This window comes from Furipterus horrens, unplaced genomic scaffold (assembly GCF_987537825.1).
Source record: "Furipterus horrens unplaced genomic scaffold, mFurHor1.1.pri manual_scaffold_17, whole genome shotgun sequence".
Taxonomy (NCBI): domain Eukaryota; kingdom Metazoa; phylum Chordata; class Mammalia; order Chiroptera; family Furipteridae; genus Furipterus; species Furipterus horrens.
In genome coordinates this window covers 2,394,155-2,408,183 of record NW_028327187.1, presented here as the reverse complement: position 1 = coordinate 2,408,183, position 14,029 = coordinate 2,394,155, and the positions used below count along the sequence as shown (strand labels likewise).

The window sequence follows — 14,029 nt, the reverse complement described above, 5'->3', positions numbered from 1 at the left end:
CAGATGTTTTGTAAAAACAAGGACAAACGCGCCTGAGGGGACTGGTGTTTTTCCTTAATAAAACAGCTTCGACACTTCCATAAGACCCCTAAAATAGATCCTAATGAATTCGTCGTCGCCAATTCTCCCAGGACAAAGTGGCACAGTTTTACAAGTGAGCGGCTGGAAGAAGGATCTGGCGGGGGCGGGGGTGGTGGTGGTGGTGAGTTTTTCAACACTTTGCTTCTGCTCACGTGCCCGGGTGCAAGCCGAGCCGCAGCTACTGTACTTGCAAGTCCAGGGGGGAAGGCGGGGAGCACTTGTAGCAGCCGGAGGGGGTGGCGGCGGCCGCTTTCCTGTGCTAAGCTGATTTACTCGTTCGGGGTCTGACCTCATCATCCTGTCTCAGCGAGGGTTCCCACCTCCACCGTGAGCTGGAAGGACCTATTCAGCGCGGAGCACCGGCAGCCCGCGGGGGAGGGGGGAACGCGCGGGGCTGCTCTAAACGCCCCTGTGCTTTTGTTAGTTCAACAGAAGAGGCAGAGGGACGGCAGATAACAAAGGCTCCGTTTCCTCTCCGCTCGAGAGAAGGCTGTTTTGTCTTTCCTCCCGCCACCATGTCCATGTCTGGCAAGAAGGACTTTGATGTGAAGCAGATCCTCCGGCTGCGCTGGAGGTGGTTTACTCATCCTTCGCAAGGCGCTCCCAGCGCTGGGAGCTGCCCACAGCAGGAAGGATATGAGCTTAGAGGGACCCCGGTCCAGGGCAGGCTGAAGAGCCACTCTCGGGACAGGGACAGGGACAGGGACAGAAGCGGGCTGAAGAAAAGCAGCAGCCCCAACTTGCTGGCGACAGGGCCACCAGCACCGGCCCCTACCCCTCCGAGAGCCGTGCGGAGCTGGAATCCACCGAACCTGCTAGAGCATCTTCGAGTCGATGAAGATTCTCCTAAAGCAGTTGCAGAGCAGATGATGGCTGATGACCCCGCAGAAGGTCCCACGGCGAGGTAGGAATTTTCGTTCGCGTCACTCCCAAGGCACGGTCTAGGTCAGCTTATCCTCTAAAACTCTCATTTAGTGCTTCAGTAAAAGTGCTGTCATAATCTGAGTCTGTACGCAGCCCATCGGGGGCTCCCAGACACTCCCCCCCCCCGAGTCTGTAAAGAAAACAGTCATAAAACATTTTCATAATTACCGGGCTATATGTTTTAGGTTTCTGGTTTGACTTCCTATTTCACCCTGATTGCATTAATAATCCTGTTTCAGTTCTAACAGCCGTTTGTCATCAGTATTTATTTTTTGAAAACATCCTCTGCAGCTTGGATGTTCAAATAGTTGGGATTCTTCGCACAAGTATGAAGGGTCAACTCGAACTCTTCTTACTTTGTGAGTGCAGCCAACTCTGACCAAATAAAAGCTCTGACTGCTCAGCACATCCTTGTCGATGCCGTGGCGCATAGTTGTTATACTGATGATTGATAAGTGTTATCTTTTCGTGACAATATGGAACAGCCTCCTTTGATGTTTCAGATTCATCTCAAGTTGCATTGCTTTCATAGCTAATTAGAATTCAAAAATTCTGCATAAAGCAGGTAATAAAGTGCTGTTCACAGCAGAGAGATCTTGAAGTAGGAAACACAACGTTCAGCTATTTTAGGGCATTAAATGGAACAAGACGTAAGTTCGAGGACTATAATTTCAGTATAGTTAAAAAAATAGTTGACTTTGTCTTTATTGTTTGACTGGGAGAAAATTATGCTCCTTTCTCTAATATTGCCCAATATAAGTCAACCTAATCTATCTTTATTTTTTGTTTTATTGTAAGATTTTATTTCCCCAACATGGTATAGACCAAGTCAATGATTTTGGCAGTCTCATTAAGTGGTAAAAGAGCTTTGGTACGTTTAAAATTGTATACCAGTTTGGCATGAACTATGTTTATAATTATTTGGAAATTGGATATTTGATAATTGAGTCTCTACATAAGTACAAAGGAGAACAGCCAGCATATTTGCTTCTAGATATGTTTTTCCAACATACCTGCCTCAGAGTATCTTTCTTCCAGAAATTTAAAACATGATACCAGTAGAAAAAGAACATTACAACATTATGGCAAAAGACAAGTCAACTGTGCAAAATGATGCCTTGATAGCTCAATCTTCTTGTGGAAATGTAAACATGCAAAAGACTTTTGTAAAATGACAAAGTGTGTATGAATGAATTTTCCTAAATACTTTTGTGATTACCCCCAAAATGCTATATAACTCTTGAGATCGCAGGTTGTATTTACTACAATTAACTGGACATTCAAAGTAATATAGAATCCACACTTTCAGGTTTTGCAGGCTTTCAGATTATCTCTACTCACCATGAAACTCAATCTTTAAAACTGCCAAATTCGGAGGTTGAGACTAAACACATTTGACTCTCTTGTAGAGAAATTTAAATGATGCAGTCAGACCTCGTAACAAAATTCTTTGAGGATCCCTGAGTTGAATTTCCTGCATGAGAATATATTGACCGTAAATTAATTGCTTAAAATTAAATGCTGGATAAAATGTCAAATATAAAGTGTTGCCAAATAATACCTTTAAAAATATGTCTTTTTAGAATTTTAGTTATTTTTTAAAAAATCTTTATAACTTTTTTAAACTTTATTGTTGTTCTGTTACAGTTGTCCCACTTTTTCCCATTGCTCCCCCTGCCCTGCCTACTCCCCTCCCACAGCCAGTCTGCACCCCATTGTCCATGGGTCATTTACATTAGTTCTTTGATGAGACCCTTCCCTTCTTTTCCCTCTCCCCCCCCCCCCCGTCACTGTTATTTCTGATAGTTTTCCTGTTCTAAAGAAATGTTCTGTTAATGATCCTATGGCTAACGTGGAAAGTTAACAATTTTTTTTTTTAAATGAAAAGGAAGTAGTTTTATAGGTGGGCGAAGACCATTGTCAGCAGAAGAGAGGGGGCAAATTAGGGAGCACTCTTAACTGGAATGTGAGGACTTATTAGTTTATCATTGCCTATTCTGAATTATGTCTTGGTCAAGGAGAGTTAGAGAAGGAGCCTTCTTCTGTCCAGCTTCTGTAATACCTCTTCTTCAACAAGATAGGGGAGCCAGGAGGAAAGGATCGCCTCAGTAGAAATCTTGTAGCTAAAGTCAAACGAAAATGGCAGACGAGGCAAAGGGATGATCTTTAAGCCATGAGGCCTTCTATAAACATTGCACAGAATGAATATAGAATGGACTATATTACTACCATGCGATATGACTGAATAACCTGCAGTCGTTCCTGAAATAGACAGTAAAGCCACATTATTAAAGTTATTAGTTTGGGGATTTAAAAGCCCAAATACATTTGTAAGTAATTTAAGTATATGGACTTGATTTAAGAACATCTGTGTGTGATGACCCCACATTGTGAGTATGCATGTATTAGTATGTCTGTCACCAGAGACCTGGGCTCAACTGTCATTTTTTTCTGTCTTTCATCTACTAACTCTGAATCTTTACTTCCCCATAACTGCCCTTGCTTGGTGTCTTTTTTTCTTCTTTATTTCACCCCTGGCATTCCAAAAAGCAGAACACATATTTTAACAATGTATTATGGTCATGCTTCATGTGACCTAATGTTTACCTATGACATTATATACAATATTTTTATTTGCTCATAAGGAAATGATGATATACGCACCCAGGTGCATGTGAAAGTGTTCAGCTGCCTTTGATAAGACAAATAGTATCTCCTTCTGGTGTTTGGGAGCATTTCTCTGAACTGCTGGTAACAAGTGTGTGGACCCAGGCAACTGCTCCAGTACAAAGCTGCTGTCTCTCCGGGCTGGTTAGTTTTAAGAAAATGACAGGAATTGGGATCGTACCCTCATTCTACTGGTTGGGGCTTGAAGGTTTTGCATAACCTACAGTTGTACAAATATGCAGTTTTGTAGATCTTTGCCAGTGCTGCACTGTCAGATAAGACTTTAAATTCCCCCTTCACTTAACTTTTTTGCTATTTTCAAGTGAGGCTTGCTCAGAGGGAAAAAAAAAAAAAAAGAGTAGCTGTCATTATATATTTTGATATCCCCAAGAAGGAGGGAGTGGATGAATAAAATTTAGGATTTATTAATAATTCATCCCACACATATTGAACATCAATTGGGCATCAAGCAGACTTGTAGATGATGGAGTTAAAACGGAGTCAAAATCGAATATACTTTCATGGAGTATAACTTCTAATGGGGAGTGAGAAGGGCATGAAAAATAAACCAGCCCTGGCTGGGTAGCGCAGTGGGTTAGAGCGTGGTTCTAATGTGCCAAGGTTGCAGGTTCGATCACGGTCAGGGCCCGTACAGGAGTCGACCAATGAGTGCATAACCAAGTGGAGCAACAGCTTGGTGTTTCTCCCTCTCTCAAATCAATAACAAGATAAATAAATAAATAAACCGAAATATTCCAGGTAAGGAGGGGAACTCCTTCAAGTAGCGGAGGAGGCGTTTCTAATGAGCGGACGCTGGAGCAGAGATCTAAATGCAGTGAAGGAGGAGGCCATAGGGGTGTCTGGCTCAGAGACTGGAAGCAAGTGAGAAGTTCTTACTGCTGGGCCACAAAGGAGCCCTTGTCCTCGCCACCGATGTCACTGGCCACCCCCCACAGTCCATTGGTTAATATCCAAAACATCCTGGACCGGGGAACTCAGCAATGTACTCTGACCTGGTCATTATAGTGATTTTTGAGACCGCGTGTCGGTTCTGCCGCCACAGAAATGACCTTGCGGCCGTTCAGTACCTGTGCCATGTTGTGCTGAGAGGGGCTGGCTGCAGGTACAGAGGGCCAGTGCCCTTTGGGAAAATGCTCGTGGTGCGGTGCCTTGGCTTCCTTAACAGAACCATCTAGATGGGGCCAAGTGAACCCTCCACACACACCCTTCTGCGATATGAAATACTCTTGAGAAATGTTTTTGCCTAAAGGAAATCCTAGATCTCAAACAGCAAAACTTACTGTAAACATTCTTTCTCACAGAGTAGGAAGTAAACTGTGTGAGCATTTACAGGGGGAACTTTCCAGAAAGAACAGCAATTCCAAGGGTCCTGAGATGGGAGTATGTGTTATATATCCAAATACGAAGAGGCCAGTGCATCTGGTAGAGTCCTCCGTGGGCAGCGGTGACCTTCTAGGAAGGCAGCAGCGGTAAAACAATAGTAATACAACACTAAAAATGATACGTTCCTTTTGTAGACACTCTGTGCTTGCTAAGTACCTCGAATATAGTTTTCTGATTTTTGCAAGGAAAATATTTGAATGCGAATGTTGTGTTCTCATCTACAAATGATATTTCTCTGGGTATTACATTGCGAGATATTTGTTGTTCCTTACCTTCTTACAGTGAACAGAATGTGCTTCTCAAAAGTTTATTGCTAAACTGTTCAAAGGAGAGAAGGAAGAATCTATAATTTTATTGTTGTTTATAGCAGTTTAAGATTAAGTCCCTTTTCCTATAGTTTAAAATATACCACCCAAAAATACATAGTTCAACTGCTTTATTAAATATAGAGCATTTTAACAAATAATTTAAACATAATGCAATAATTTCTAACTTACTTTTTTACTATTTCACATGCTTTTTATTGACTATATTGGGGTGACATTTGTTAACAAAATTATATAGGTTTCAGATGTACAACTCTATAATACATCATATGTATATTGTGTGTTCACCACCCCAAAACATTTAGTCCCCTTTTACCTTCTTCTACCTCTCTTCACCCCTCCTTCCCTCTGGTAATCACCATACAGTTGTCTGTGTCTATGAGTTTTTAAACATTTTTTGCTTAATCTCTTCATCTTTTTCACCCAGCATCCTCACTCCCCTCCCTTGTGACAGTTGTCTGTTCTCTGTATCTATGAGTCTGTTTCTATTTTGTCCCTCAGTTTACTTTGTGCATTAGATTCCACATATGAGTGAGATCATATGGTGTTTGTCTTTCTCTGACTGGCTCATTTCATTATCATAATGTTCTCTAGTTCATCCATGTTGTCACAGAGTAAGGTTTCCTTTTTGACAGCCAAGTAGTATTCCACGGTGTAAGTTATTACAGCTTTTTATCCTCTCATTTACTGATGGGCACTTTGGCTGTTTTCAGATCTTGTCCGTTGTAAATAATGCTGCAATTCACATGGGGGGGGGATATATTCTTTGATTGGTGTTTCAGTATTCTTAGGATATATCCCCAGAAGTGGAATCACTGGATCAAAAGGCAGTTCCATTTCTTTGGTTTTTTTGAGGAAACTCCACACTGTTTTACACAGTGGCTGCAGAGGCATGGATGCAGGGAACACACTGCTAGCTAGCTGTCAGAGAGGAGGGGTTGGTGGGGTGGGAGAGATTAGCCAAAGAAAATAGACCTCTATATGCAAAGCCCATGGTACAGACAACAATGTGGGGGGGGTGCTGGTTAGAGGCGGGCAAAAGGGACAAAATGGAGGACATCAGTAATAGTGTCAGCAATTTAAAAATGAATGAACTGTGAATATTTACCTATTTACTTATACAGTGGAGCCTCGGTTCTCAAACTTCCTTCATCCCAGAAGGCTGCTCCAGAACTTAATTGTTTGACATGGGAGATGTTTGAGAACTGAGGTTTGACTGTCTTTTCAAAATAAAATGTTTGATAAACAAACAAACAAAACAGAACACTGATCATATTCTGGCTGGTCTTCTCTTCCTTTATCCTTAGTGGGCTTTTTTTTTTTCTTTTTTCCTTTTTTGGTACTTCAGAGTTGCTCTTTTCAACATACATATTTTTTGCTCTCTGCATAGGATAATACATCAAAAGTACGTAAGTCTAAAACTATAACCCCATACTGAAAAAAAGAAGAAATAGCTTATTGTCATTTTTAAGCAAGAGAGAAAATGAGATGAAAAGTTAAACATTTATCTATAAATTATGAATCTGAATAAGATATTTAATTTAATATTTAAATAATCACCTTTGAGGAGCAATTGGCTGCTCTTAATAACTTGACTTGCTTAATGACGTAAGGTGGATAGCAATTGCCATACGTCTTGCAGCCGATCAAGATGATTTTTATTCCTACATAAAGCATTGTGAGTACACTTGAACTTGACTAGAGTATTACTTGTGTGCTGTAATTATTTTCGTACCTACTGTATATCTGGAGAAAAAGGAAATTTCTGCTCTAGGTGTTTTCATCCTTTTGACTTTGATTGAATTGTGTCTTAGGATTTTATTTTTTATTATTTATTTATTTATTCTTAAGATTTTATTTATTTATTTTTAGAGAGGGGGGAAAGGGAGGGAGAAGGAGGGGGAGAGAAACATCAATGTGAGGTTGCCTCTCACCTGCCCTCAACTGGAGACCTGGCCTGCAACTCAGGCATGTGCCCTGACTGGGAATTGAACTGGTGACCCTTTGGTTCTCAAGCTAGGACTCAATCCGCTCAGCAACACCAGCCAGGGAATGTCTTAGGATTTTAATAGAGAGTACTTCTAAATAACTGTACAAGTATAGAAATTGAAGCCTAAAACATAGAATGACTACAGCTTATTAGTGGCAAAACTGGGACTAGAAGTCACATTTCTAACTCTTAGGCTTTCATCCACACTAGTCTCCCAATAGTGTATTCGACTCCTTCCTTCTGACAAAATTATGAATGTCCAGTCATCATTACAGCTGATGTCAAAAAAGTGCTTAGATTAGGCTGACTCCAATTTAAGTATCCGAAATAATCATGGCATTTTAACTCAGCTAACTGCCATGTCAGAGATATAAATTAGGACATTTCACAAACTCTCGTGTCATAGAAATAGTGAAATCATCTCGTTCATTCCACTGTTCTCAGAATATATCTACAACATTCAGTCAATTCAGGAGTAGACATCAGTCTGCCAGCACACTGGGGCTTCCCCACACACTCAGAAGTTCAAAAACAAGGCAAGAGCGGTCTCTGGACAAGGAATTACCTACTCCTTGGGTCTTCACCGGTTAGCAGTATGTACGTTCAACAACTGGATTCATAGTTATGCTGTTATTTAAATACTATTGACAGCTTCTCTGAGAGCTAGCCAACGCATACACTAAAACAATGTAGGCCTTACGCCACATTCTTTTGTCAGGAATGTAAAACAAATGATAAGCAGATCTATGTAAAACCTCTGAGGTACTTTCAAAGTTGCCCTACAATTTCCTCTTCTTCAAGCTGAATTTCCAAACTGCCATAACAATGGAACTGCCTTTTGATCCAGCAATTTCACTGCTAGGATTATACCCAAAGAATCCTGAAACCCCAATTCAAAAGAACCTAAGCACCCCTATGTTCATAGCAGCGCTGTTTACAACAGCCAAGTGCTGGAAACAGCCTAAGTGCCCATCTGTAGATGAGTGGATCAAAAAACTGTGGTACATTTACACAATGGAATACTATGTAGCAGAAAGAAAGAAGGAACTCCTGCCATTTGCGACAACATGGATGGAACTGGAGAGAATTATGCTTAGTGAAATAAGCCAGGCAAAGAAAGAAAAATACCGTATGATATCACCTGATACAGAAACCTAATGAACAGCACAAACAAATGAGCAAACTAGAACCAGAGGCAAGTAAACAAGGAGCAGACTGACAGTGACCAGAGGGGAGAAGGGAGGAAAGAAGGGGAAGGGTCTAGTCAGGGAACTAGTGTGAATGACCCATGGACATGGACAACGGGGTGGGGATTGGCTGTGGGAGGGACATGGGTGGGTGGAGCAGGGGAGAGCAAAGGGGAAAAATGGGACAACTGTAATAGAAAAACAATAAAAATTAAAAAAATAAAAACAAATAAAAATAATTTTACTCTTTAGATAATTTTGTTAGCTTTCTGTTGACAGCTAGTAAGGGCCTGTCATGGATTTTTAAATTTTGTGTTGAAAGCGGCTTGCAAACATAAATGAATGTGAAATTTTACTTTTACTCAAAAGTTCTGTGCCATCAGAGGAGAGGAGAATACTGGCAAAAGCATAAAGAATTCATGAAACATCTGATATTGCTTCCAGTCAAGCTCAAGTAATAGGTATTTCTCCTGGCATAAAATTATTTTCTTTCATTTTTTCAGCATCGCATAAGTTTTTACAGGTGCATGTCAGTCTTTGTCATTATTTAACTAAAACCTTCTGTCACAAGAAGAAATGAACCAGGTGGGTGATATAATTTGCAAAATTAATACATAGCATTACATTGTCTTTTCATTTTAAATGAATAAAATATATAACCGTCTTCCTAAGGACATATCAAAACAAAAGTCACTCTTAAACAGCTTAGCCATCACATACTTTTTAAAATATTCATCTTCAATTCTTTAATATTTAAGGTCAAAATATTTCATTTTCTCTTTTTTAATTACAGTTATTGGGTGATATTGGTTAATAAAATCATATAGCTTTGAAATGCCCATTTCCGTGACACATGATCTGTATATTGCTCTGTGTGCCCACCTCCCAAACTCTAATCATCCTCTGTCACCAAATAATTGACCCCCTTTACCCTTTACTATCCCGCATCCCCTTCCTTATGGGATCCAGCATCCTGTTTGTGTCTATGAGGTTTAAAACATAATATACAAATGTTTGTAAAAGTTACAGTTTAAATATGTCTGTCTATTTATTAACATTACACTACATCAAAATATTTATTCATTAGTAAATAAAAAAGTAGAAGTATTCTTACTTGTTGAATAATAACTGCTTAATTCTGGGAGTGCATCTAAGAAGCACTTATAAGCTAATGGACTATTAAATATATATTTTTAAAGTTGTATTTATTTATTTAGAGAGAGAGGGGGGGAAAGGGAGCGAGAAAGAGGGAAACATCCATGTGTGGTTGCCTTTTGCACACCCCCAACTGGGGACCTGGCCCACAACCCAGGCCTGTGCCCTGACTGAGAATTGAACCAGCGACCCTTTGGTTCACAGACCAGCACTCAATCCACTGAGCCACAACAGCCAGGGCAGCTATTAAATATTTTTAATGATTAATAGTAGTAAGAATGGAATTCACTATGACATCAAAACATACTTGATTTGTTTATTTCAAGCCTGTTATCTAATTTATTTGATTTGTAAAATATGTTGAAATCTATCTTAATCACTCATCTTTGTGACCCTTATAGTGTTATTTCCCAGGAAACATGCTTTTGACACCTGTGTGTTATTTTTAAAAATTAAAACAATATAATCAAGTGGATGTATGGGTAAAAGGGTAAACTTCAGATACCTAGATATAACCTTTTTACTTTAGTTGATATATGGGGATCAATAGATCATTGAATTGAAGTAACTTGTCCTTTGAAAACACATGTCTTTGACTGCATCAAAGAGACATAAGATGAAAGGTCATTTCTGCTTATAATATTAATTAGGATTCTAGAAAATATTTTATTCAAATGATTTTCTAGCTTTTCAACTTTTTTTCTTTTTTGCTCGATCCCTCCACTAGCTTTTAAACTTTAAATGGAAATTAAACATATGACTTTATGACTTTCATCTTGAAGGTACCATAATGCTATACACGCTCTCTCTCTCTCTCTCTCTCTCTCTCTCTCTCTTCCTAGATAGAAAAGGTTGAGCTTTCAAAAACCATGTCCTCTTAACTAAATATAATTTGCTTTTGTGATGAAAAGCTTAAATTAAACTTAACTAACTTGAATATCATGCATGCCTTTCAGATTCCACTTAATATTTTTAAAAATGTTCAATATTTCATTATTTTTATCAATAACTATATCATTCTTGTCATTTCATGAAAAGTAAGGGCACATGTCAAGAAAAGGGGTGACATGGGGAAATCCCATACTGATTTGGTTCTTGGAATTAATGTCAGGCACTCTAAGAATTGAAGAGAAATGATCCCACATCAGTTACTAGATATTTCATTAAGAAATGCTCACTGGCGATACCAGGAAGACTTCCGGTCAATATGGAGGCATAGACAGACACGCTGCGTCTCCCTCCACAACTAAGAAGGAATACAACTACCTCAAAACTAGAGTCAACCAGAAGCTCCAGAAAATCCAGCTACATGGAAGTCCAGCAAACAAGGATATAAAGAAGAAATACTCATCCAGACACATAGGAGGGGTGGCGCTGAGGCAGAGAGCAGTGGTGGCGGCAGCAGTGGTGGCGGCAGCAACAGGCTGGCAGAAAGCACAGTCACACATTTTAAAAGTCGGGAGGGACACCTGGGGAGCGCTCCGAGCACCAGACGAGACCACACAGCTCACGGTCCCAGCTCCGGGGAGAATCAAGCCTCATTGCTTCTGACGTTGCAGATCAGTGGGGGTTGGGGCGGAGGCAGAAACTGCCGGTCTCTCAGCAGAGTCCGCTTGTTTAAAGGGCCCCCACGGTCCTAGGATGTCCGCAGACCCACCCACTCTGGGAACGACGGCCAGGGCAACAGCTAGAGGGGTGCCAGTCCCATACGGAAGTGGGAGAAGTGCCTGGAAAAGGGGCGAGTGCTGGGCAGGCGGCATTGTTCCCTCTCAGACCCCTCCCCCACACACAGCGCCACAATGTGGTGAAACGGGTCGCCCATCACTGACGAATCCCTAAGGCCCCGCCCCTTACAACGTAACAGGAACCGCGGCTCTCCGTGGGACACGGAAGCAAACTCACACAGGGGACTTCCGGCCAAGGTGGAGGCCTAGGCTGACACGCTCCGTCTCCGTCCACAACTAAGAAGGAACACAACTACCGCAAAAGCAGCAACAACCAGAAGTTCCAGAAAGGAAATGGAAGCCCAACTGAAGAAGTTAAGAAGGTGTGTTGCTCGTCTGGACAGGTGGGAGGGGCGAAGCCGGGAGGAGAGTTCAAGCTGTGCTGTCCGCGGGGCGGCGGTGAGCACGGACACCCTTATTTAGGGGGAGGCGAGAAGCGCCTGGGGAGCACCCCCGGCTGCAGACCAGACCCGTAAGCTTGCGATTCCAACGCTGGGGAAGGCAGACCCCCACTGCCTTGGACTGTGAGGCCCAGAGGGGATTGGGACGGATTAGTAGGCTCCTGGTCTCTCAGCAGAGAGTGAACGGCAGGACTCCATCTTGGATCCCCGCCCCACAGAAAATGCCACAATGTGGTCAGACAGGTCGCCCGGTTGTGACGAGTGCACGGGGCTCCACCCCCTATAGTGTAGGAAGTGTGACAGCCCCGCCCAGGAGGCAAAGGTAAACACAAAACTGTTCAGGATGGCACAGATCGCGATAGAGATCCTGGTGACGCAGCCGACCAGACAGCAAATATCTAATCTAATGGCTCAGCAGATAGGAAATCTTTCTGAGGCTCAGTTCAGAGCTCTGGGTATACGAATGCTTACAGACCTGACAGCAGATGTTAAACAAGATGGGGAAGGAATGAAGGTTAGTCCTGCTGAAATGAACAAAAACACATATGAAACTAGTGGTGAGGGAAAGAAAACCAGGGATCAAATCAACAAATCGAAACATAGGGAAGGAACAAACAGCCAGGGCAGAAAGAGGAAACAAAAAGTGAGGAAAATGAGGAGAGGCTCAGAAACCTCTGGGACAGCTATAAGCAGGCCAACATCCGAATCATAGGGCTGCCAGAAGGTGAAGAAGAAGAACTAGAAATTAAAAAATTATGTGAAAAATCAATGAAGCAGGGCTTTCCTAACTTGGGGAAGGAAATAGACTTACAGGTCCAGGAAACACAGAGAGTTCCAAAAAAACTGGACCCAGGGAGAACCACACCAAGACACATTATAATCAAAATGTCAAAAATTAAGGATAAAGAGAGAATCTTAAAAGCAGCAAGAGAGAAGAGAATTACATACAAAGGGGTCCCAATAAGACTGTCAGCTGATTTCTCAAAGGAAACTGCAGGCAAGAAGGGACTGGCAAGAAATATTCAAAGTAATAAAAAGCAAAAACCTACAGCCACGATTACTCTATCCAGTGAAGCTGTCATTCAGAATAGAAGGGCAAAGAAAGTGCTTCCAGGACAAAGTAAAACTGAAGTTCATCATATCCAAACCACTGTTACAAAAAATGTTAAAGGACTTGTTTAGGAGAAAGAGGATCAAAACTATGAACATTAAAAAGAAAACTGAATCACAACAACCAACAACAGAAGCTAGGGAACTGAAACAAAGGCAGACTAAGTAGGCAACGAGAGTGGGAAAAGAACTATAGGTGTGGGGAACATATTGGGGGGATGTCAGCGGGGAGGGGAAGGGGGAAAGGGAGGGAGATGGTGCAGGAATTAAGAAGCACAGTAGGAGGGAATGGAGTAGACAGGAAGATGCTGAGAAGAACTATATGCACAACCAATGGGCATGGACTAAAGGGGGGGCACAGCTGGAGGGAAGGGTGTCACTGGGTGGAGGGGAGAAGAGGGAAAAGAAATTGGGGACAACTGTAATAGCATAAACAATAAAGGATATTAAAAATTATAAAAAAAAGAAATGCTCACTGGGGAACACACATAACTGTAGGTGAGGCCAATGTGCCATGAAGTCCTGTACTTAGCACCAAATACTAGTGTAGGATGTAAAAGTTTCAGCGTCTCGCTGCAGTTCTTCATTCTCTGCCGGGTGCAGACAACATCTAAACACCTGTGATTTTCTAATGCCTCAGCTTCTCTTTTTATTCCTCTTCTGTCTTTTTTCCCTTTCATTACCATTTTGATTCCATTCCTAAGGGGATGAACAGGAGTACAGTATTCCCTCTCTTATAGCAGGTATTACATTCTATACCCCACCCCCCGCTGTAGGTGAAAATCCACAAAGTAGGAACCTTACATTTATTTTAGTATTTATATATATATTTGAAGGCTTTATAAACCCTTCTCACACACTTATAAACTGTTCCCAGTCCCTTATTAACCTTTCCCACACGTTTATAAACACTCTATGTTCTTAAACATATTCTACACTCTTAAACTTACATCACTTTAACAACATCTGTGTATAGTACCTCAAAATCCCGCGATAGAGCGAAAAACCCGTGATAAATAATGAAATACAATATTTTTAAAAATCCCGTGATACAGTGAGG

The 14,029-nt window shown here is 41.4% G+C and overlaps 1 protein-coding gene across 1 annotated transcript in view; it reads left to right on the top strand.

The window, feature by feature from the left end:
• The first annotated feature begins 322 nt into the window (after positions 1-322).
• Positions 323-14,029, top strand: part of KLHL4 (kelch like family member 4) — a 52,335-nt gene continuing 38,628 nt past the window's right edge. The window contains exon 1 of the mRNA XM_090263957.1: positions 323-985. Within this exon, the coding sequence (XP_090120083.1) occupies positions 597-985 (389 nt within the window). The 5' untranslated portion in view covers positions 323-596. The remainder of the gene's footprint in view (positions 986-14,029) is intronic.